Genomic DNA, 25268 nt, shown 5'->3' with positions numbered 1-25268 from the left:
CTGCTCCAGACTCGCTCCACAGCCCTTCCCTTCCCTCGACACCCAGCGCTACTTGAAAAAAAATTTATTATTGCTAATAAACAAGTTTTTTTTTTTTAACCCTTCCTAGCTTGCTCCCCCACGGGTCCTGCTCCATCCTATGGCAAATCACAATTTCTCTTTATTCTTTCTCAGTTGGAATGGGGAAGGGAGGCCAATCCCGCCTACATAGCTGGAGAAAAGGGATGGGAAGTACCAGGGTGCATCTCAGCCGCCCCTCTGCATCTAAGGATTTAGCGGTCAGATGCCCCTGTCATTGCAATGCACCGGTCAAGTCCTGCCTTCCACAGCAGAGGGTCTGGCCTGGCCTCTCCTGCCCCTACCAGCTCTTGCAGTTCCCGTAGGCAGCCTGGACAAATTCCCTTTGAATTGTCTCTCCGAGCTACAGCCCTAAGTCTGCTTCCACGAGGGATGGGGTTAGGGAGGGGAACTGGTTCCTGGGTGAGTCTCTGGCCGCCTCCGTCCAGCCAGGGCTCGCCAAGTGCGAGCTGGAAGGCGAGGCTCCGCAGACGGCAGGCTCCAGGTCCCGTTGCTCCCGGCGGGCGCGTCTCCTCCGACTGGTCGCGCCGCTAGGCTGCCGCCGTCTTCCAGCTCGCGGTGCCAGCTCTCGTGCTCCACGCCCAGCTCCCATGCCCTCGCAGTTGGAGAGACACGGGGCGGTAGGGCGGTTGGGGACTTCTGGGAAGCGAGGAGAGGCCTCGTTCTCCGGGCGTCGCCCCAAACTGCGTCTAGAGTCCCCTTCCCTGCCCCCATGCGCAGGTGTGAGCGCGCGAGTGTAGCCTCGGCGGGTGTGAGCGTGAAGTGTGTGTGCGCGGGGGAGTGCGCGGAGGGAGCGCGGGAGGCGGGCGGCGCGGGAGGCGGGAGGCAGGGCGCGGGGGAGGGGGCTGGGAGGGAGTGTGTGCGCGCGTGCAACTCCACTCCGGGGCTTTGTGCGAGCCCGGGCGATAGCATCGGCGGCGGCTGGAGGAGGAGCGGCCGGAGACGCGTGCTGCCCTCCCGCCAGCGCCTGGCAGCCGGGGCAGGTGGGAGCCCGCGCGGGAGCGGAGCCGACGCGAGCCGCAGCCGAGTCCGAGAGGAGCCCGGGCGGAGCCCAGGAGCCTCGCTCGCGGGCGGCCCGTGGGCGGCAGCCGGGCGGGGCGGACGCCCGCGGGGTGGCCCCCCAGTAAGATGTGCGCGGCGCCGCGGGGCGCCCCCCACTCGCAGCGGCGCTCAGGAGCCGGGCAGCTGGGCCAGGCGGCGCCTCGGGGGCTGCTGCGCGCCCGCGCCTAGAGCTGCCGCCCCAGGGAGCCCGCCGCGGCCGCGCCCCGGGCACGCACGGCGGCGCCCAACGATGACCGCTCCCTGGCGGCGCCTCCGGAGTCTGGTTTGGGAATACTGGGCCGGGCTCCTCGTGTGCGCCTTCTGGATCCCGGACTCGCGCGGGATGCCCCACGTCATCCGGATCGGTAAGGGCTCCCCGGAGCCGAGGGTCTCCGCGCGCCCGGGCGGGGGCGGGAATGGGGCCGCTGAACACGATCCCAAGAGATTTTGCCAACCTCTACTGGCTGCCGGGCCGTGTGACCACAAGGAGCTCTTCCCAGTGAGGACAAAGTTCCAAGCCTGGGTCACGGGCCTCACTTATTAGGGAGGAGGCAGCCGGGCCGAGGAGGGCAAGGGGCCCTTGTCGCGCTCCTGAGAGGCCAGACCTGTAGCGAAGCGTTTCGGCCCCAACCCGAGTCGCGGGCGCATTGACCAGCGACTGCCAGCAGGACCCGCCGCAGACCGAGTTCTGGGACCCGGTTTCTCCGCGGAGCGGGAACCCTGGGGAAGGCGCCAACTTCTTTTTCCTCTTCGCTCCCCGCGGGCCCCGCGCCCCCACCTGGGGCACGGCGCCCGCGGCCGCGGCGGGGACGCACGACACGGCTTCGCATGACGGAGGCAGCCAGTCCCCTCTCCCAGGGGCCGCCCTTGGCCTCGGTAGCCCGCATTCAGCCCCGTGGCGTGGGGCAGGGGAGGGGCAGCCAGCTGGTCGGTCGCTTCTGCAGCCCCTTGCGGTGGGGGCCTCTCCCCCGCCTGGGGCAGCGCAGGTGGGGGGAAGGGAGCAGCGGAGCCTGCCCCGCGCAGCCACAGCAGCCGGCGAGAGGGACGCGAGTGGTTTTTAAAGTTAGCCGAAATCCCTCCGCAGCTGGCGGCGGCGGGGCGCGCTGCGCGCGGTTTTCTGGGGCCTCTGGCGTCTCCGCGTCTCTTCTCGTCGCGGACTCTTGCTCCAGGCTTTAACTTTGTTGTGGCCGCCCCAGGCACTCCGTAGGTAGCGCTCTGGGCTGTGGGGGTGAGGGGTGCGTGTCTCAGGCTCGCGGCCGCCAGGGCTGGGCCCGGTCTGGCCACGCGGGAGCCTCCGCCACGTAGGCTCTGCACCCGCCGCCAGGCCGGAGACTTGGGCCGCCTGGGTTCGCGAGGCGCCACCACAAGCGCCTTGCACAGGCGGGCAGAGCTCTGCGGAGCCAGGGCCACTTTCCTCCACTGGGGCTGTTCGTCTAGGCGCGGCCCCTGGGCTGCCAGCGGCGTGAGGGGTGCGCGGAACCAATGTCGGGCTTGGTTTCGTACTTGGGATTTTCCTAGGAGGAGGTCAAAAATCTCGGGGTCTGTCTCTTCTGTGGCTCTCTCCTGGATCCCAGACCCCCTTGAGCTCGACACCTGGATGACAGTAGAACACAGTCCTCAGCTCTGGCCAAGCGGGGGTCTTTCAGTCCAAACCCAGGATCCTGACAGGTGCACATCGGGAAGCAGAGGAGTCGTCATTGGCCTCGGGGAACAGCCCTCGCGGTCAGGCTTAACCCTTTGCAACCTAGGGTGTTTCTGGCAAGTCAAAAACATTTTCGATCTCTGCCTGAGTGCTCAGTTTGGTCACCATTCCCGGGACAGGCAGCCGTTTAGTAGTGGGCCAGCGCTTCCTTTATTCCTTCCTTCTTTTCTTCTGTTTTATGGGGGGGTCTGCATAATAGGGTGCCCTTGGGAGAAAAGAGAGGGATTCAAAAGGCGCTATGCACGCAGCCCACTCATTGCAGGTTCCTCTTCCGTGGCCCTTCCCCTGCAGGGGTGGGATGGGCGTATTCCCAGCCCAGCCTCAGGACTGCAGGTCTTTGGTGGCCCAGGAAGACAGCAGCAGGTGAGGACAGCCTCAGAAGAATGAGCCCGGGAGGGGCGGGATGATGTCTTCTCACCTGCCCCCTCTTCCTGTGAAATCAGCTTGCATTTGGGGACTCCTCACTGCCCTAAGGGGAATCCCCAAGCCTGCCTACCCTTTCTTGGGTTCGGCGTGTAATAATGCAATTAAGGATGGTAAAGCCCTCTCCTTTTCTAATCTTCATATTAAACCCCAGGATTAATTAGCATGTCAGCCCAGGCCATTTATATCTGAGCCCAGCCCCATTTGATTCCCAGCCCGAAGACTGGGGTGCTGTGCCCATGCCAAACGTGACCACCGGAGCTGTGCCAGCTTGGATAGAGGATGGGAAGGCTCTGAGGCCTCTGGGGTTCTCTGGAGCTTCCTGGGGAGCTGAACTTCCATCCTTCTGAGCTAGGCTTGAGCCTCAGCTGGAGTCAGGGAACTACGGTAAATGTGGCACAGTGGCTGTGGCAGAGAGAGAGAGAGGGAAAGAGAAAAGGAGGGAGGGAGAGAGAAAGAGAGAGAGAGAGAGAGAGAGACTGACTTTCATGCTGAAACCCAAACACACTGCCTTGGCTGGGCCCAATGCCATCTCCCTTGTCTCATTCCTCCCCACCCCTGTGATCTCAGGGCGCTGGCAGGGGCTGCAGGAATTGAGGCCCTAGAAATTGGGCTCCAGAGTGTGTAGGGTGCTTCTGGTTCTAGGGACTGGTGCCTGAACCGGCAGCACTTGGAGCCGAATCCTTCTCCAGCAGGCAGGCGTTGCCGAGCACCAGCCAGGGAGAGGGTTTTCCTGCAGGTGCGCAAAGGGCTCTCTGGGCTGGGGAGCAGCGTACCGCCCCTTCTCTTTGTGCCTCTTTTAGGGGCTGAAATTTCCTCCTAGACAAGGAGATGGATAGCTCAGCAGTGTGACAGAGTGTTCAAACAATCCGTCTTGAATAGATGAATTGCATTGCTCTGTCTTTTTGTAATTGTGTCTATCAGAGGGAGAGGTCAAGGCATTGATTGCTTGGATGGTTTGCAAGTAACAAAGGAGAGTGAGGGAGAGAGTGAGGGAGGGAGAATAATTGGATTGTAGTCTGCGGAAAAAAAAATGATCATTGATTATTTTATATGAATATGTGGAAGATGTATTCTGCGTGTGATTATTAAATGTTGTTCATTGAAGATTTTTAAGGCATATTGTTCGGCATTTTATTATTATTATTATCGTTTTTGTTCAGATAGATGTCGGTCTTAACTCATGGAAAGCAGTTTAATACATGGGTCCTCTCAGCCAAATGGGCTTCAGTGACCTCATGTGGGGACCTGGATTTCCTGGTTATGTGACCTAGAAGCTGAAGCGGAGTGGCCCCTAGGCTGAGATCCAAGAGGCTTGGGTTTTCTGCTCTGTCTTCTGCCAGTTTGCTGGGACTTCTTGGTCAAATCACATTCTCCTTCCAACCCAGAGGCTCAGTTTCCCCATCTGTAAACTGTTGGGCTGACCATCATGGTTTGGGCTCTTCTGTGGCTTCAGAGTTCCGTTCCATGCAGGCTGGTGGAGACTGCCAGCGCCATTGTAGTTTTCGTGGTTAGCTCTGTTGTGTTTCATGTTACATATATACTGTAGAATCGAGGGCCAGCCTGGAATTTGAAAGAGGAACCAGACAGCGGTGGCAGCAGCTGGGGAGCTTGAGTGGCTGGTGGTAATCTCTAGTCAGACAGGAGGGAGGTTCAGAGCCAAATGACTGCAGAGACATAAAGCAGGTGTGTGTGCATGTGTTGGGGCTGGGGGTTGGGTGGCGGGGGGAGTGGGAGGGTGGGAAGGAAGGGCTGGCTTAGCTCTAGACTCAGAGAGCATCTACAGACAGAGCAGATCAGAGCTGTGAGTCCCTGAGCCTAGGCTGGGGGGACCCAGCAGGCAACGGCAGTCTATCCCAGGGGAGTGAGGTTCCCACCCCCAGAGTTCCCAAACCAGCCCCGTCTGCATCTCCTCCCATCAGTTCACTCAAATGGTCCTGAACGTTTGGCTCCTGAGTTCGGGAGCTGCTGCATGTAAAACAATGAGAAATTTCTCACAGTGACTGGCGATGCGCTGAAACATCGCGCCTTGTAGGAGCAGACAGAAGCTGAATGAAGATCAATAGGGTTTTCCCCCCTGGAAGTAAATAGCTTCAGACAAGACCTGGGAGTGGCCTGAGGGGCCTTAGAGAGCATTAACTTGAGAAATTTCTGCCTCTACTTTTCTAGCCCAGCCACTCCTGTCTCTCCTTCTCTAGCTGGAGTTTAATTTCTTCTTGATGTCTGCCTCGCACTGCGCTAAACAGTCTTTTGACGTCAGGATGATCTGGGGCTTTTAGAGGTGGTTTATGCAGGGCGAGCCAGGCAACCAATCCTGACTAGGTCTTTCCAAGGTCACTTGCATCCCCCTGCCTCTGAGCAGGACAGCTGACTTCAGGAGTCTAGCCCGCTGTGCTAGTTCGAAAGGATTTTCAGGGGCCACTTTTCATTCCTACCTCTTCAGGAATACAAGGTTTCTTCGCTGCTTTTAGGATCCTTTGTGGAGACAATGAGCCTTTCTGAGTCCCTGTGTTTTCGCGGGCACTCTCTATCCCTGCCCCAAGAAACAGAGTACCGTCTGTGGGGGAAGAGGCACAGATGCCCCTGTAGGTACTAGAACAACCCCCCTCGGAGGAGGTACAAGGCCACATGCAGAGGAGGCTGCGGGGCTGCTTGGGGTGCTCTTTTAGGGGGAGACCTGATTGTGTTCCACAGCCGAGGCCAGACTTCCTCCACCTTGTCACAGACAGCCGCCCTTGCCTCTGCCTCCCGCACTTTCAGCCTGAGCCCCACTTTGCTTACTCAGGACCCTCCAGAGGAAACTGAGAAAGCTGAGGCTCCACTTGGCTGGGCAGCAGCAGAGGGGAGCCTGGAGCTTCCCCAACCCTGCCTGGCAACAGAGAGGCCTGAGGCTCCAGGATCGGGGCCCTTCTTCTGGGGCCAGCACCTAGCAGCCCCGGCTTGTCTTCAGGAGGCTGGTGTGATGGGGCTGGAGCTTTGGCGGGGCTGGTGGGGGAAGGGGCTGATGGAGGAAGGGGCTGATGGGGGAAGGGGCTGGTGCAGATGGGGGCTTGCGGTGAGCTGCTTGGCTTAAATTGCTTCTCCCGGGTGCTCATCCCCAGCAGCAGCACTAGGGGGCAGTGTGCCTGTGCTAAGGTGGCTGAGGTGGCCTCGTCTTCTGCCTGGGCCCCCACCTGGGTCTGGAGCACAATCAGACTGATAAAACAACAACACAAGGATACACTGGCCCCAATCTATTTGAGCGCTTATTCGCTGTTAGGCATTGTGCTAAGTGCTTTTCAAACAATGACTAGTAATGTGGGTGAATAGTAAGTGCTCAATAAATGTAGCTGTTGCATTTCCCCCATCATCTTATTTAGTCTTCACCACCCTGCAGGCATTCTTCCCATCTTGCAGATGAGGGAACTAAGCTTGGTGAAGTCACTTGCCCAAGATCATACGGCCAGTGAGTGGTAGAGATAGGATAAGAATTCCCCTCCTGTCAGCCTGACTCCAGATCCTGTGCTTTTTTAGCTGTCTGTGTATTTGGAAGATAGAAATGAACAGTTTCTACAGGCGCTGAGTGCAACTCCCCAACCCCGTGGTTCTAGGTACTGAGTGTGGCCTCAGCTGGGCTGGGCCGTTTGGCTTGTTCTGCGGCATGGCTGTGTGGGCCCTGCAACAGTTAACCCTTCCAGGCTTTCAGAGTCACACTGGCCTTGCTGATGGGCCACAGTGGCAGATATGCAAACTTGAGAGGAAAGGCATGGATTGTCTTTCCCACTCCTTCTGCCAATACACGTTCTTATACTGACTGCACCCCGCTTTGTCTGGGCTTCCGCACTCTGCCCAACACTTTAATCCAAGGAAATAAAGGTTGGGCTCTCTCTCGGGTGTGGTCAGCCCACCCACAGAAATCTCTCTGTTCTGGGGACTCTAGCCTGCGTGTCCCCCAGGCAGCCACCAGGCTGTTCTCAAAGACAATGTCAGAGCCTTGAGGAAACCCCAGGGCCCCATGTCTCTGTCTCCTCCTCACCTCCACCATCTTCAGCTAGAGACCTGGCCAGAGGAGGTGACCAGTAAATCAGCTCTTTGTTCTCCCTTTCTTTGCTCACCTCCCTTCTCCCTCCCCAAGCCTGTCTCCTCTCTCCTCCACCATTATTTCCAGGCTAATAGGTTTTATGGTCATTTTACTTTTAAGCAAGTGTCACATTCTAACCTTCTAAATAGAGACTGCCTTGCCAGGAATTGAGTCCAGGGGACAACATTAGGGTAAAGCTTGCCGACACTGGGCCCTGGCATATGCATTAGGTGCAAGAGCTATGCAGTCCACCCTCCCCTGTGTAAAAGAACCAACCCTTCTTTTCTACCATGTTCCTCCTCCTTTCGGGGGAAATGGGGAGACTAGGACAGTGGTGGCTGCCAGAGACTGAACTGTTCTGGCAGTAGGAAAAGCTGCTTGGCTCAGAGTCCTTACAGAGGTGACAGATTTGAGACAAGCATGATCAGAGGGGTCATGTTATTTTTCTAGGGCCTCAATTTCCCCATCTGTAAAATGGTGTTGATATTGCCTGCTTCATAAGGTGGAATAGACGTGATATCTTTAAAAAAAAAACTTAAATGCTATCCAAAGACCAGCATTCCTTCTTGTTTTTCAAGGAGTCTGACTGCACAGGGCCAGGACTAGGGTGAGGTGAGTGAGGCAGCTAAGGAGCAGGATTTAAGGAGGCTGTTAACGGTGACCCTGAACTTGCACAACTGACCATGAGAGTGAGTACCTCCTTACATTTTGCACCCCTAGGTGCCTCGCTGTCCTGCCCCAGCACCTGTGTTTGCTGTTCTCTTCTCCTTCTCTTGTGCTCCAGGGACAGCATCCTCACTGAGGGCAATTGGGAGAGAGGGGACTGAACCGAAGGCAAGGCGACTGGTTTTGAGGACAACAGGTCGTTCTGATTTTGCTTTTGTTTCTCACTAGCCACATTTTGTAGGAGTTGCGCCCACAGCACTGTTCTCCGCCTTACCTCGTTGTCTTTCCAGGGTCCACACTGTCTCTAGCTCCAGCCTGGCACGCCTGTCTCCCCGAAGCTCACTTTCCCATGTCCCTCTTCTGGATTCCTTTGGCATTTAGACTTTCTTTACTAAAGCTTATTGACCTTGACTGTGGTTATACTTGTGGGTGTCTAGGGCTTTCTCTAGTACATGTGTGTCATACTTCTACCATTAGACAAGGAGTTGCCCAAGGGTGCTTAAGGCCACCTCTCCCTCATCTCCACCAAGAGGTAGAATGAATTTTTTGGAGTCAAGTGATATATTTCATTGATTCTGAGATTGACCCCCCATTTTTACATCTCTGAAATCAGTATGTATCTCACATGTCATGTCTGCGTTTACTTGCAGGGTTTTTTTCTTTCTTGGTACTTCAAATATAATGGTGTGTCTTGGGTTTGATGAAATGTGGAGGATGTGAGTTTGAGTCTAACATGTACTTGCTGTGTGACCTTGGGCAACTCATTCAACCTCTGAGACTCCATTTCTTCATTTATAAGATAGAAATATTAACATTAGTTAAGCCACATTCAGCTGTTTTTGACCTACAAAAATTTCATATGGTTAAACCTTATAGTATCATCTTGATAGGGTTTGTGTGAGGATTAAAGTAGATAAAGTATATAAAGCTCTTTGCACAGTGCTGGATGCTCAATAAATGTTAGGAGAAAAAGATTTCCCAAGGGTGGAGGCCATGTCTCTGCCATCAGACTGTGAACTCTAAGGATGTCTGCTTCTCATGTATCCTTTGCCTTGTGCCAATCTTGAAGCTCAGTGTTCCATGCAGCTCAATATGTGGCATTTGCCCATTACCCATATACCCATGTACCTGCAGTGGAATGGATGGATCAACAGCCTGTGATAATTATCCACCATGCTAGAGAGCAAGAGAGGTGCCCTTCCAAGGAGGCTTCTTTATGTCAGCTCCCAGACTCCCCCTGGCCTGTTATTTCTCATACACCTGCAGCCCACAGGGTGCTGGTTCTTCCCTATATTTGCAGCATTTTCCATGTATTCAGAGATGGGAAGAGTCTGGTCATGGGATACTCTTGAAGAGTTGGTCCAGGGAGTCCTGATCAGTCTTTCTTGGATGGAGAGTCCAATCTTGCTTTCTGGGCAGGAAGCAGGTGCAGCCCAGAAAGAAGGTCTGTGGCTAGAGGCTGGGACCCAGGGGCTAGACACTGCTGCCTCTGCTGGGAGACACCAGGTAATGAGGCTGCAGCAAAAGCCGGGGAGGAGAGAGTCCCCATGATTATCATTCAGATTGGAGAAAATGAGACGGAGTCAGATCCGGGGGGAGTGAGATCCGGGGGGAGTGGCGGTTTCGATTCTAAATCCTTTGGTGCCATGCTGAATGGTAGTTAAGGAAGGCAGAGGGAAAAAGAAGAGTGAGAAGGAGCTAAGATTTAGTTTGTGTGAAGAGGGTTCCAATCCATAGGAGACAATTAAGTCTTGCGCTATTAAAGGGACCGATGCAGACAGGCTGCCGATGGAAGGGGGTGTATAGAGTTCTCAGAACAACTGCAGGGATGAGCTCTTTAAAGATGGGAACATGGAGACTTCTGCAAAGCTTTCCTGCATCTGCTTTGCAGAACTGAAATATGCTATTCCAAAGAGCTTGCCCAATTGGGCGGAAAAGCAAGAGCAGGCAGCCACGGACTTCTCAGGGCTCTAGGCATCACATTTCCTGTGTATGGTGAAGAATCACAGAATCCGCACTTAAGAGAATCTCAGGGGTCATTCCAGACCTCCGGTTCTCAAACATTCACTTGCACCGGATTCACCTGGAGCTCTCAGTAAAATACAGGTTTCTGGGCCCCACCCCACAGCTTCTGATTCAATGGGTCTAGGTGAGGCCTGAAATTTTGCATATTAACAGATTCCCAGATAATGCTGATGCTGTTTATCTGAGGACTGCACTTTGAGAACCACTGCTCTGAGTCACAGGAGGATCCGCACCCTCCCGCCCCCGTTGTAGGTCCGTATCTAGTCTCTGATTGAATACCCCTGTAATAGGAAGCTCATCTCTTTTTGACCCTACTTCATTCCTGATTGCAAATGCTTTGACCCACTCCAATCTTTGCAAAATTTCTTCTCAAATTTGTCTGCTTGCAGTTCCAGGGAAAGCAATATAGCTTGGACATTGAGAGTGTAGGTTCTGAAATGCATCTTCTGAGTTTAAAACTCTCATTCTCGCCCTCCAGGCTATGTCACTTTGGGTAAATCACCTAACTTTTGTAAGCCTAGATTTCCTCACCTGTAAAATGGGGATAATAATAGATTTGACCACATGGGTCATTGTGAAAACTAACATGTTTGGTACAAAGGAAGGTGTCAGTACATTTTAGCAATCGAGCATTGTGGGTAGGTGCACAGGTCCAGGAATCCGACAGCCTGAGCTTGAAGGCTGCCTTCATCACTTCCCACCTGTGTGATCTTGGATAAATTGTTTAATCTTGCAAAATAATAATAATGATAGTACTTGCCTCACAAGTTTTTTTTTTTATATATATATAAGGTTTAAATGAGTTAATACAGGTGAAATTAAGTTTAGACCATAGTCACAGTAAGCACTCGATAAATGTTACCCACTACCCTAACTGCTGTGATCACCCTGCCCACTGATTCTGGTTCAGATTAGCTTCCTGTCTGCCTCATATGCAGCCCTACAGAAATATAAAGCTATTTCTCTGGATTAAAAACGCCCAATTCTTCCTTTCAGTGTGGTGCTGAGAGCTAATCACAGTACTGTTTATGTATTGAAACCAGTAAGCTCATCACCTCCTCAGATCTCAGCTTTGGTGTTTGGTTATACAACCCTAGATTATTCTAGCCTTTTCAGCAGCCATTTTGCTCTGTTGATTTTTACCGAGCCAGCAGTCTCATGAGACATGAGGTCTTTTCCACAGACAACACTGCTGATCTATAACTTCTCTCATCTTCTCTTTGGCAGTTGATCTTTTGAGCCTAAAGGCAGGACCTGTCATTTATCTCTGGTAAATCCTATCATTGAACCTCCAGGCAGTTATTTTTCTCTTTGTTTCTGGACCACCAAAGCCTGTTCCCACCTCCCCATCCTTGGTAGGTAGGCATGAATTTCATCCTCTTCCTCCCTGGCCTCTCTCCTCAGGTCTATGGTAGAGAGGTTATGTGCTTATTGGCCTACAGTATGGCCAGGGCTGGGAACCACTGGTCTGGACAGTGAAGCTTCTATGGCCCCATCTCTGTCATCTGGCATGCTTCCTGCTATCTGAGCCTGGGTGAACATGCCTACCCTCTCTTCAGCTATGTCTGCCACCAACACATTAGGCAGGGAATGACTGATGTTAGAGTCTGTTGTCTTCATTCAGTGGTCCACTACCCCACACTTTAACCCATTTCAAATCCCACTGGTTTCCTCATGCTTTCAGGCTATTTGTGACCTACTGTAGTTGGCATCTCCAGACTCATGCACTGTCTCTCCTTGGCTCACACATCCTCTCAGCTCCAGCGTGCTGAATTCCCAAGTCCCTGGAAGGAACTGCGACTTCCTTCACACTCGGGGCCTCTTCTCTTGCTATTCTTTCTGGCAAACTTCCAGTCATTCTTCAAGTCTCAGCAAGTATATCCTTTCCTCCAGGAAGCCTTTCTCAGCTCCTACCTTCTATGAGTCCCCACAGTACCTTAAATTCCCTTGTCATAGCACTTACTATACTGTAATTCTCAGTCACCTTAGAGATAAACACTATACAAACGTGAACTTTAGCTGGCTTACTCACCACTCTGTCCAATGCATTTAGCATTGTGCATGGCACATAGTAGGTGATTAATAACTATTTGTTGAATAAATAAATGCATTGATGAATATAGTCATTTGAACGTAAGTCCACCCAACTGCCTTGTCATTCAGCTCAACACCTTCTCTATGCTGTCAACAGGATTTCGTGGAAGACATTGTTAGATTCTTCAGTGAAGTTAGGGTCCTCATGGTGTCTGTGGTATTCTTTTGATACATCAATTCAGCACCTTCTAAGCCAAGACCTTTTCCATTTAGATCAGGGGTCCCCAACCTTTTTGGCACCAGGGACCAGTGCTCCTATGAGAATCTAATACCTGATGATCTGAAGTGGAGCTGAGGCAGTGATGCTAGTGCTGGAGAACTTTTGCAAATACAGATGAAGCTTTCCTCGCTAGCCTGCCACTCACCTCCTGCTGTGTGGCCCAGTTCCTAAGAGGCCACAGACCAGTATCTGTCCATGGCTTGGGAGTTGGGAACCCCTAATTTAGACTATTGGAAAGGATTAGAGTATTTAGAGGAGTGGGCCCTTCTTCCTCAGACCTAAAATTAGTCTTTACATCCATTGTCTGGTTTTATATCATGATTCTCCTCTTGAGAAAGGCACAAACTGTCTACTTCAAGAAAAGGCAAGAAAAGACCACAATCTGCCTGCCTTTTCTGGCCTCACTCTTTCCTTCTCACTTATCCCTCAGCATTTCTGCCACTCCCTTTGGGAGTTTAACCAAGGGAGCTTAACAGGACGTCTGCTGTTCCATCTTTAATAGGCCGGTCACTTAGGACAGCTGCCAGGCAGAACTGTAGCTGTGCCCTTGTACTGCCACCAGTCAGGATCAGGGGTCCCTTTTCCTGCCTTCACCACATCATGGATCCTGCTAGGATGTGTAGACAATAGGTCTACATGACAGCTTTCTGTAAGCGAGTTGTTGATACCCTGGGGATTCAGCCTGGGCCATTTAGCCCTGACAACATATACATCTTCCATCCTGGGTTCTGGAGAGTGTGAATGTGTACATATGTCTGTGTTTGTTTACTTGAAAGAAATGACTAATTTGAGGTTAGCTCCTCTAGCACAAGCTTCCAAAATTGGGGCTCAACAGCTATTCTTATCTCAATCCTGATGTGTAAATACAGTGACTTTCCTTTGGACTAGTGGGGAAGCAAAGGACTTAAGTGATGGTTCCAGTTCCTGGCTGACTGGATTGATCTGCATGCTGTCTTAATGTAGTTGAGAGTGAGGACAGGTTGGGAGGGGCTTGCAGTGGAGCCCTGAGATTCCGCTCCTGAACATGACAGGACCAGGATCTTCCCTGAGCCAGGCCCATCCCTTTCTTGCTTCCTTCCCCAAGGAAGCAGATGACACTTTATGAGCAGAAAGAGCCTGTTGCCTACATGGCCATTTTTCCTGCCCAGTTTAATAGAGATGACAGCCGTCTATTTTACTTGTCTCGTAACATCGAATCAGTAAATAAAATATGGGTGAACTCTCAGGTTGATCTGAATTATGGCTGGTCTATGGAGACTGAGGGCTGGGGGAGAGCGGAGCAGAGATTGAATCCCCAGCTTCTGGCAAGAGAAGCTGAGCCTTATGTCTCTTTCTGGATCCGGAAAACCTTTCTTTGCTGAAGGAGGCCAGACAAGATCATTCTGTTTGACAATCTCTGAGTCCATGGAAGGGCACAAGTGGAGCCACCCCAAGTGTTGAGACTACAGGAGTGTAGTGCCTGCCCCCCACTCTTTTCTATCACAGCTTGAGATGCTGAGGACTGAGAGGGTAAATGACTAATGCCACAAACCTTGGTGAGCCATTGGAAAAATCAGATGAAAACGTGGATCTCTGACCCCTAGTCTATTAAGAAAATCCTATCCACTTCCCTATTACACACACATACACACACACACACACGCATGCACGCACGCATGCACACACACACGCATACACACACACACACACATACACGTTTGAAGCTTTACATTTGCAGTCTTACAGATAAGGAGACTAGATTTTTCCGCTGTGGCAAAAAAGAATTTTTTTTCACACTGAAGGAGAAATACAAATAAGATTCATAAGTGTTTATAAAAGTTCATAGATGACAATACACCCTGTGTGGTTTGGCGACAGGTAGGGAAATTAAGGTTCACCCCAACGTCTGAGTTCAGCACCACGGAGAGCAGCCAGGCCCTCAGGTAGTGAGAAGCGCCATCTGCACGCTGACTTTTTCTAGTAAGGGTGATGTGGTTATTGTAAGGTCTTACTAAACAGGCATTCTTTTTCCAAATGCTATTCCTCTAGGACTCTGTTGTTCATAAACTGGACTGAGGTGTTTAGCAGGCACACAGTAGGCTAGTAAGAACTACTGTTTGTGGTCGCTCGAACTGAGTAACAGGAAAAGCAAATGAAGTGAATGGATAGAATTTTCTCCCCTTTCCCCCCCACCACATAAATTGTTCTTAAATCTTTTGTGCCTTGTACAACTTGTCTGCTAGGGAGCAGTAGCAGATGACAAAACGAATGAACGTTCCATTGTCATATATCACACCTGATACCGAGAATCTTTGCTCAGCTTGTCAGCATCATCTATCACATTGCATTTGGTAAGTAGGCTTTGGTTATATGTTTTTATCCTGCTAAATGTGATTTCTTAGAAGGATTTTGTGTGTTATTATTTCCTGAGTTGTGGAGCCCTGCATACCTGTAATAGAGCTGTATTTTCTGCTAAATACAGCCAAATAAAATTACTCCTCATTCAGGTGATGGGAATTAAATGTGTCACAGCTTTGTGGCATTCCCCAAAGAACCCAGCAGTACCAGGTGCTCCACCACCTGGATGAGTCTGAGAAGCCTTGCGATTGGGCTGGGCATTTACAAAGGTCTCTCCCAGACAGTAAAGTGACCTCAGCATGTCTCAGAGAAAGGGGGGAGCTTTTGTCTACCACTGGGGGACTGAGAGTTGGCTGGAATGCCTGGACTAGACGCCAAATGGCATAGGAGGCTAAGAGTGTTAGAAGAATAGAGTCAGAGGAATTGACTTTTGCCTCTGAACAAAGAGTGAGGTTTAGGTAAGTTGGCTCCAGGGATTTAGGAGGCAAGATGCCATCTCGAAGTCATAAAGCATCTAGAAAGATCTGGAATGAGCAGGGAGGACGTGGGTCTACCAAGTAGGGTACTTTAGGGTCCTGACTTGAGACAGCTCAGTAAGAAGGGACTGGGGTTTTTGCAGCTCTTGCTTGCATTCGCAGAATCAGAGAGATCTGCTTTGGAAACATGGCTATTTTTATGCTGTTTGTAATTTAGTGTTTATTTCCTGTCTTTTTCACGTGGGCTCTGGGCTGACTCACTGATTCACCGAACATTTTTGGAGCGTCCACTCTGTGTACTGCAGAGTACACAGGGCAGGGGATTGCAGGGGTCCAGGGGGGTGGAGCAGCATTCTTGGCCCTGCTGGTATCTGAATGACTTCATGGTTGGTCCAAGTAAGTGACCTGCAGTGATAACCATGGTTCCTTGAACATTTAGATACATACAGTTCAGACAGTCTTGCACTTGTATCCTCCTCACTCCCCTGTGTGCTGGGGAGGAGGAGCGCTGAGGCTCAGAGAGAAGAGTCGAACTAAAGATCACCCAGTGGAGTGGAGCCACAGCTCTTCCTTTTCACCCTTCATTCCCGCTCTTCTTCTTGCCCTTGCTCCTTCTCGATCATTCTATAACTTACCTTGTTTCAAGAATTCTTTCACTCCTGAGGTGTCACTCTCCATCCTCAAATCCCACTCAGTGTTCATTTTGGCCATTTCTCTGTCTCTCTAGATGGGATAGGTGCACATATAAAGAGAAAGAGGAAAGGTGAGGGCAGGTGTTAGTATCCAAAGTTTAAGTCTCTGGGGGATATGATTCTGCCTCCTGCGAGAGAAAGTTCTCCTTTCTGGCTATTTCAGATTCTTCCTGCTACAATGTAAATCCATTTCGTCCGTGACCTGACATGGCTATTTGTGGAATTTGGGAGGGGACATCTAGATTGGAAGCCAGCAGCTTCAGGGACTTTTCTTTCTGGGGCTGTAGCAAAGAAGCTCTCAGACAATTAAACTAAAATGGCTACACTTTCGCTCACATGGGCTTGGACAGATTTATAATATTTTCTTTTTTAAAAAATTGGGACTTTTTTTCCCCATGCAGACAATGATTTATGGAATAATCAATTTCTTTAGCTACCTAATACATTGGAGTGAGCTGTCAGTGCAGACATCCATCTCCCCCAGAGGCTGGGGAGGGCGGAAAGCCTTTAGCTTGACTCACCCGGCAGAAGGCAGCTTTTTCTGTGAGCTGCTTTGATCCCAGACCTGGATCTGAGGCCCGTAGTAAGGAAGGTCTGGGGCTCCTGCAGCCCCATGCTTTGAGCAAAAATGCTAATGCTTTCTCCTTATCAGTCTCAGCCTCACCCAGAGAGGAGTGAGGTGCAGCACGTGCTGTCTCCATCATGCAGGTATGGAGATTAAGTGCCGGAGAGGATGCTCAAGGACTAGAGTTTGGAGATGTGAAGGCAAGCATGGTATCTTTGAATCTCTGAGGGCTGCAACGTAGAGGGAGGAAACCTGGTTTTAGAGGTTCCAGTAGAGAGATTTGGGGCCAGTGGGGTGATGGTCCAAGGAGGCAACAGTTCAACTCTTGGCAGTGCCCAGGGGTCAGGAAGGAGACTGGGGGCTATAGCCAGCTTCAGGGAGGGCCCATCAACGTTTTTGAGCAGTATAATGCCTAATATACTGCTATGTCTGATGTCATTTAATTTTCACTTCTCTCTAATGTAGGTATGATTACCTTATTTTGTAGATGTAGAAATTGATGTCTAAAGCAGGTGCCTGAGCTGAAACCCCTTCTTCCGCTGAGGGTGGTGCTGTCCTTCTCCTTGGCAGACTTGGTGAGAGGAGAGACCTCAGCCTGCAGGACAGGTGCAGGAGAACTGATACATAGGACTGCAGCAGCAGGGGTGGGAATGGCAGCCCCACAAAGACTTGTCAGGGTACGTTTCCCTTATGGTTTCAATTTCTAGCGTGCTGCGCTAACACAGTATGACTATATTCATAAAAATAACAATAGAGATCCCTTGGAGGCTTACAATGTGCTTATAATAAGTTTACAATAGGCATCTTCCAGACATTCAGTCACTTAATCCGGCACTCTAAGAGGTAGGACTTTATCCCCACTTTATAGATAAGGAAACTGAGAGCCTAGGATAATGCACACGGAGGAAGCAGTCCGTCGATGTTAGCTAATACAGTCATCATCTTTGGGGTCATCATCATCATCATGATTGCTGTTTTATTTTCAATAATGGATGCAAAGACCTATCATAGTGCCTGGTACACAGTAGGTGTTCAGGAGTATTTGTTGAAACTGTTTATACAGATTCACGCAGAAAATGGAGTGAGTGGACGGGATCCAGAAACCAGCTTGGGACAGGCTCTTCCCAGCTCCCTTGATCCCTGAGGATCTTTGCTCCCATTTCCCCAGCCCTGGCCTTTTTTAGCCTGGTCACTTTCCTTTCTCGTGCTCCTTGCCCGTCCCCCATTCCTGTAGCCAGAGCACCCGGATTCTCTGGCCTCCCTGGCAGCTATCCTTTCCTGGCAGCTGCAAGGAATGCAGGGACAACCCCAGTGCCCCTTCTCTTGGAGGTGAGGGGTTTGCAAGACCCCTGTCCTTCAGGATTTCACATTGCAGGGCTCCGCCCCATCCTCAGCCACTAGCAGACCCCTCCCCTGGCCCCCAGTGAGGGCTCCGGAGAAACCGCTTTACATGTAGAACCATTATCAGCTCGGGGCTCCTGTGCTTCTGCACTCTGAGCTTCCCACCTGGAATACCTTCCCCTCTTTGGCTGAATTTCTTCTTTCTCATGTTTCATGTCCTTTTGCAAGTCTCACCTTCTCCAGGAAGCCGCCTTTGGTGCACCGAGGCAGTGATGGTCATGACCTTTCTGAGCCTCCCTGGAGCCTTTCTCTAGCCTCCTTTTCAGAGCACTTCTCATTGGTGTAGAAATGATTGCCTTCACCACTGGTCTTCCTTATGAACCCAGAGCTAGCACTTTTGAAGCTTGTGGACATCTTGGCATTTGCCTCAAACTGTTTTTTTTTGTTCTTGTTGTTATTAAAATACCGTCACCAACAACAGTGCCTTTTGATGGTTCATTCTCTTGAAGACAAGTCCTTAGCCTCGAATTCAAGGAATACTCTTCCCGAACTCTGTTTCTGGGTTCTGCCTCCCCCGCCACCCCCATCAATTTAATTTTAAGTTGAATTAGTTTTGTAAGTTGACTTAATCAGCACTCAAAAATTAGGATGTTTTATACAAACTTTTAGATTTCCAGCTTCTTGTGCCACGTGCCGCAGCCTCCTCTCCCTGTAGTACATCCCCTGCGTCAGGGCCATTTTCTGTCATTCATGTGCTGTTTCCCTTGCAGTAGAGTTAAGAGGGAAAAGTAAAATATTTTGTGCACCCGTGTTTTTATTTTCAGGAGTAAACAAAAACAGACTAAGAGGGCTGTTCATTTCTCGTGTTTCTCTCTTACCAGTCCTGCTTTACTTTAGGTTTCCTGTTGGGCCCCACTAGCACCTCACCCCGCCCCCAGCCCCCTCCCGCCATGGTCCAGGAGCTTCTCAAAGGCAAGGCCCTTATCTCATTCCTATTTACCATGATAATAACAGCTATCATTCATTGAGCCATTGTCTATCTCATTTAACCCTCACAACAGGCCTAAAGTAGGTACAGTTATTCCCGCTTTCCAGATGGGGGATCGGAGCCCTGGTGAGGTCAAGGTACCCCTTCAGTAAGTGATGGTGTCACGAAGATGTGAATGCTGTTCTGCCAATTTGTTCCCCAGTGTATTCTCAACCACCCCATGTGAGGCCAACAGTAGGCAATTAATAAGTGTCGCATCAAATCAAATTGAATTCCAGAGTCAAGGATGGGACGGAGCCAGGTGGGACCCCCGCATCCTCACCGGCAGCAGCACCACCACAGTGGACCATGGTAGGTTTAGGATGCTTCTTCCTTCCTTCTTTATTTTGGCACCTAGCTGGCTCCGAGCTGCTGCTGTACATCTCTAGGGCAGCATTACCCAGAGTTAAGTTAACATGCGCCGGGCAGAAAATCTGCTGTGAGTCCCTTCATATTACCATGTCTTTGAGGAGCCAGGACATGGTGCGGGCATCAGAGCTCTGCAGGAGCAGTTTAACAACCTCTGTCCTTGTTCACTCCCTGCAGTTCTTGCAGCGGCCGCAGGCCCATCACTCTGACACAGTCCCAGCAACTAATTGGGCCTGGATAATAGGCCACACAGACACATGTCCTTTCCCATCCCCCTCCAGGCTCTGAGGGGTGATTCAAAGTAAGAAGCTCTGCAAAGCTGCCCCTTCTGCTTGGCGGCGGTTGGGGAGAATGGAGAAGGAAGGGAGAGTCTGTGCCCCACCCAGGTGGGCACAGGGTGCTGGGCATCCTCACCCTGGCCAGGCTACACCTACAGTGAGAGTGTGGGCTGTCTGGTGTCAAGGGTTCCCTGTGGACATAGTCAGGAGGCGGCCGCAAAAGGAAGATTTAGCGAAGAATAAAGCTCCAGTTTCCCACCTAGAATAGTGTTCGTAAATCCCGCCTCGCTCAGTTCCTGAGATCTCATTATCCGCGTGGCCCCTTGGATCCAGGTGGTAATGGGAAGCTTCAGATTAATTTGGGAGATTTTTTTTTTTTTTTTTTGAAGAACCTCCAGCTTTCTGCACAAGTGAGTTAAGTTCTGGACCAAATGGGGGCTCCTACTTTCTCACTGTGTGGTGTTCGCTTTGCCTCCTGCTGCTGGGATGTGCTTTGGGTATATGGATTATTCTCCAAATCCAGACCCAGAGATCCTAAGACTCCAAATGCTTCCAGTTAAAGATCCCACACATCTGTCTTTCCTGGGTCTGGAAGCCTGTCCTTTTTCAGGAAGAGGGTATTTTTGGTGATGTTGTTGAAAGTCTTGGCAGGGATGAGGAGTGAATACTCCTGACACCATTTGAGATGATGCCAGAGGCCACGTGGGTGCACAGTTCAGGCCACTTCCCTGAGCTGAGCTCAGACTCTACCAGTTATGGAAACTAAACGGTTTTTACTTCCTGGAAATTGCAGAGGCCCTGAAGGTCATACTGGTGCTTGAACATCTGTGAAAGTCTGTCCGAGTGTCCTTCATTTTTCCCAGCCCCCATAGGCCATGCTGGGGTCATCGGCCCCACCCATGGGTGAGCACATCTGGTTTCTCCATCTCCTGGGTGCTTAGAACCAAAAGTGGAAAGAGGTATGTGACACATTCGACCACTCTCAGGTTCAGAGATTCCTGTGCCAGCTTGAAGTGACTTTCCAATGCTGTCCAGGGTAAGACAGGGGTACCCATCCTGAGACAGACCCCTTCTGCTTCAGGGTTTTATAAGAAAACAGTCCAGGCCGGGACATCCCAGAGTCCCACAGTCTCTCTGTGCTCTTTGTCCCTTGGGGTCTCTGCTTTAACACATGATCTCCAGGGAAATAGTGTTTTTCCTCTCTTTCCTGCTGTGTAGACAACACTATCTTTCCTCATTGCCCCAACCTAGGAGACAGGCTCGCACTAAAAACAAAACAGCAAAAAGAACACACAGATTAAAGCCAGGAAAAAACTATAGCCAGTATTCATTGGGCACTTACTATGCTAGAGAGTGTTCTAAGCACTTTTATGTATTCATTCTTTAATCTTCACAAGGACCTTAAGAGATGGTACAGTTAGCCCCACTTTGCAGATGAAGAAATTATGGCCCAGAGAGATGAAAGGACTTGCCCTGAGGTCCTGCAGCCAGTAGGTGGCAGAACCCAGATTCCAATCCAGAGGTCAGGCCTCAGAGCCTCTAGATTTTACTCTAGGATGATGATTCAACATACTTAGAGCAAACCTGAATTATTGTTTAGTGTAAACAATAATTCAGATTTCTGAACCTAGTCCTGATAAAATCTGGGCAGGAGTTTCTTGGGCTTCAGGATCCCTTGATGCTAAGATAGGATGTTTAGACCCTGTTTTGACCTCATTATTTTAACCCCTGAATGAACCAATGTAGATGAATTCTTATTGAGATGAGTGAAGAAGAAATAGGAAGCCAGTGATTGAGACAGAGACTTTCAGAGACAAGGAGACAGAGGAAACAGAAAGAGAGAGACAGAGAGGGAGGTAGAGAGAGAGAGAGAGAGAGAGAGAGAGAGAGAGAGAGAGAGAGAGAGAGAGAGATTGAATAGATTCTAGTACTAGGCTCCAAGCTCTTAAATGCCTCGTAGGGTCAAGACTTCCTCCCAATCAAAGTGGCAGGTTCAAATGTCCTAGACAGCCACCTGGGATCACTTCACTCTGATCCCCACCTGTGTTGCTGGCCTCCCTGCTGATTTCCAGCTTCTCAGCAACGAGGCCACTGGGTTTGGCTCATCTTCTGTTAGTGGATGAGCGCCATATGTCAGATATTTAAGGTTGTGCCAGACTGGCAGAGTGGGGTTCAAAGATTTACTTTATGGAGTTTTCCGGGAGGGACCTGAGCATCTAAATGGAATCCATGTGAAGAGATGTCTGAGAATCTGTCAGAGAAGGAACTCTAGATGGAATACACCCATCCCTGCTGGTGCTCAGAAGCTGGTGTCCAGTTTGTCTTGCCTGGCTTCTTTCCTCTCTCTCCTTCTCTTCCTCCCATCCTCTCCCCCTTCCCTCCTGCCTTCTTTCCTTTCTTTAATAAATGCTGGTTGAGTACCTACTAGGTGCTAGGTGTACTGGGTGCTAGGTATAGAGTGGTGACCAAATTAATGAGATTTCCTTCTTCATGCGATCTTGTCTACTTAGGGTGACAAACAATAAAATAAACAAACAAATACATAGTTATTAATTGCAGCAAATGCTTGCATGCAAATAATTGACGGAACTACTCTTTGATTTGGGTACAGGGAGGGCCTCTCTGAGGAGGTAGCATTTAGACTGATGCCTGAAGGACAGGGGAAACCTGCCATGAGAAGAATGTAGAAAGGAGCATTCCAGGCAGAGGGAACAGCATGAGAAGAATGTAGAAAGGAGCATTCCAGGCAGAGGGAACAGCATGCCTTGAGCTGGCAAAGAGCATGGGATGGTCCAAAACAGAGAGGAAGTTCACATGGATGGGTTTGGCGTGCAGGAAGTAGGGGATTGTCTTAAGATGAGGCTGGGGAGGTGGATTTCCAAAGCTCGCTCTAGCATCAACTTGGGGCTCTCCTGAGCATGTGGTCCAAGGCACATGCTAGCTTTGTACCAGGCTCTGGGGCTCAGCTTCATTCCCTCTTGTCTACATCCTTTCGTGGAGCTGCTCATGGTGAGTGCACCCCCTTCCATCAAGGAGTCTCACCCAAGCCTGTCCCAGGCGTGGGCCTGATGTTACTGTGGAGGAGCTGGCATTGCACCTCTGAGGAGCACAGCTCTCTGCTGGGGAGGGGCTGCTTTTCCAGGGAGATTTTATTTATTTTTTCAATCAAATCCTCAGTATCTAAGTGAGTGAACCCATGGAGGTTTAAAGGTGTCAAATCATTACAGGGGCAGGTGGGGAGCAAAGTAGCAAAGATTCTCAGTGGCTCATTCCATGAAGCATGTGCCAGAGTTTGTACCTATGGATGGCCCGCACATCTGGAGGAAGAGTACACACTCTTTCAGACACCTGGATATTTCAAGGATGGGACACCAGGCCATGGCTTAGTCCATTGATGAGTTATTCAACATCAATTAGTGTCTAGGTCCAGGCTAGGTTCTTTGGGGAACTCTAGAAAGAGAGGCCATCATCTGAGCCATGGAATTCTCTTTGGAATGTCAAGTGAATTCACATCTGTGTCCTGTTCGATGCTTCCAACAGTGAGCTCAGCAGGCAGGGCAGGACTGAGGCTCCCCAAATTACACATGAAGAAACCGAAGTTCAAGTGAGGCCAAGTCATTTATTCAAAGTCACACTAGTAATTGCTGGATCAGGAAAGTCCTGAAGTCAGATCTGCATGTGAATCATTCCTTTACCGTTTAGTTGCTCTATGACCTCGGGAACACAATGCCAGCCTGATTATTTTCATCTGAAAACATGGAGAAACGTGGAATGTGTCAAAGCACTTAGCTCGGGGCATGGTAAACAGTAGGTGCTCAGTAAGAATACAGCTCCATTTCCTGGGCATCTTCTACCCCATCACCTTTGTCCCTGCCTTGAGGGTTTCAGGTTCATTGCTGTGATCTAGCACAAAAACGTCTTGATATTTGCTGTCAGGTAGACAGAACATCTGGAAGATTGGCCCATCTTTTTTCCCTCCATCCAAATGTTTCGGTGTCATGAAGATAAAGCCGCAGAGGTGTAACTGCCAGGGCCTAGTTCCCAGAAGGCCATAAAACATGGGTGATTCTGCCTGGCCTCGCCCGCCACAATCCAGTAAAGTGCTCCTCTCATCCAACACATGGTTATTTTTTTTACAAAATCGCTGAACTAGCCATGTTAGCTGTATTGATCAATAAATTACTTTGATGAAAACTCAATAGTCATTGGCCCCCTGGCACTCATTCCCACACAAAGGAAGGGCTTTACACTTTTTACATCTCAAAAAACTTAGTGCCATTTCCTGTTCCATTTTTCTTCTCTGTGTACCACTCCCAGGGGCAGCTGCCCGAGACAGAGCCTGTCTGGACAAGACTCAGGGATTTCTAGGACTACTGCCAGGGCTTCTTCTGGCCCAGGCCATGGGGGCTCCCTGGGAGGAGAGTTGATTCATCTACCCAGACCTTAAAGAACAGTTTTGCTTTCCAGGGCACACTGGACCCACAGCCACCAGTGCTCCTGGGCATCCTGCGAGGTCCCTGAGACCATCATTAGCAGCCCTGCTGGGGGAATGGCAGCCAGTTACGGCACCAGCCTCCTGTTTGGAAGAACCTAGAGCCATGGTCTTCCTTTAAATTCATTCATTCATTCATTCATTCATTCATTCGATTTTTTTGGAGCCTTCAATGTGTGCTGGGAATTTTCCATGTCTAATCTTACTGAATGCTTGTGTTTGGAGTTAACGCTTGCCCCTGAGGCACAACAATATCCTGTATTGCGTGCTTAGAAAAGGCAGGTGCTGTGCTAAGCATATGGGCATCAGATGCAGCTGCAAAGCTGGTTTTGACCCCAGACACTGGAGCCTCATTGCCTGGATTCAAATCCTGGCTCTTGACTTTAGGAAAATTCTGAACTTCTCTGTGCTTCGGTTTCTCTATCTGTAAAATAGGGATGAAAAGGGGTAGAACAGATTGATTTACTGTGGATAAGCACCACGTACCTGGCACATACGTGTACCACGTAAGCGTTGGCTGCTTTTAGCTGGTAAAGACTTAATGAGTTAATATGTGTAATGTGCTTAGAACAGTATCTAATACATAGAGCTTGACACATGTAAGCTAATATCATCGTTTCATTTAATCCTCACAATACTATGAAGCAAAAACTATCAGTCTCCCATTTTACACATGAGAAAACTGAGGTCAAGCAGATCATCTGGAATCTCAGAACAGAGATTTAAACGTGGCTGGTTCGACTGTAGCCCCAGGCCTTTTTCTATAGCGCTGGATGACTGCTCGGTCAAACACAGTGCTCTTGATTTGGAAAGCACCTGTGACCTGCCTGGGCCAGCAGAATAAATGTAGTACAGATGGGAAAACTAAGGCCCAGAAAGCACTTGGACAGTCGGTCAGGTCGGATGACTCCGGGGTGCTTTCTGCCCACATCACAGCCAGTGACCACACGTCCTCAAGTCGTCTGGGTTGTCCTGGTTATGTCCGTTGTCCTGTGTAAGTATGAAGTGTGCCGTTTCCCTCCAGAACATTCTTAGCATAGCTGTTAAGTGAAAAGGTTCTTGACTCAGACTTGCTGGGTTTGAATCTGGTTTCACCACGTGCCGTCTGTCACACTCTCTGTGCCTCAGTTGCCCTTGGCCTGTAGAAAGAATCGAGTTGGATAAGATGCCTGATTCATAGAAAGCACTCAGTAGATGTTACCTTGTATTTATTCTTCTCAAGAATAAACATTAAAATAAGGGAATTAAATGCCCTTTGATACAGCTCTAAACGTATTTACAACTTGTCTGACCCTCAGGCAGCTCTGGAAACTGGAACAGGTAGAGTCTGCCATGCCTAATTTATAGTCCAGCAAAGAGAGGTCCAACTTGGGTGCCTCACA

At 50.2% G+C, this 25268-nt stretch overlaps 1 protein-coding gene across 3 annotated transcripts in view; it reads left to right on the top strand.

Annotated features, from left to right (window-relative positions):
• Positions 1-719: 719 nt before the first annotated feature.
• Positions 720-25268, top strand: part of GRIK3 (glutamate ionotropic receptor kainate type subunit 3) — a 208453-nt gene continuing 183904 nt past the window's right edge. For 2 of the 3 annotated variants that reach the window (XM_016147195.2, XM_016147197.2), the window contains exon 1: positions 1337-1484. In XM_016147195.2, coding sequence (XP_016002681.1) covers positions 1370-1484 — 115 coding nt within the window. In that variant the 5' untranslated portion in view covers positions 1337-1369. Of the gene's footprint in view, positions 799-1336; positions 1485-25268 lie in introns of those variants that run through there. The other variant, XM_016147198.2, reaches the window with a different exon arrangement.

This window comes from Rousettus aegyptiacus, unplaced genomic scaffold, assembly GCF_014176215.1.
Source record: "Rousettus aegyptiacus isolate mRouAeg1 unplaced genomic scaffold, mRouAeg1.p scaffold_m13_p_1, whole genome shotgun sequence".
Classification (NCBI taxonomy): Eukaryota; Metazoa; Chordata; class Mammalia; order Chiroptera; family Pteropodidae; genus Rousettus; species Rousettus aegyptiacus.
The sequence above is the reverse complement of the archived record's forward strand: the minus strand, read 5'-3'. Positions and strand labels throughout refer to the sequence as shown.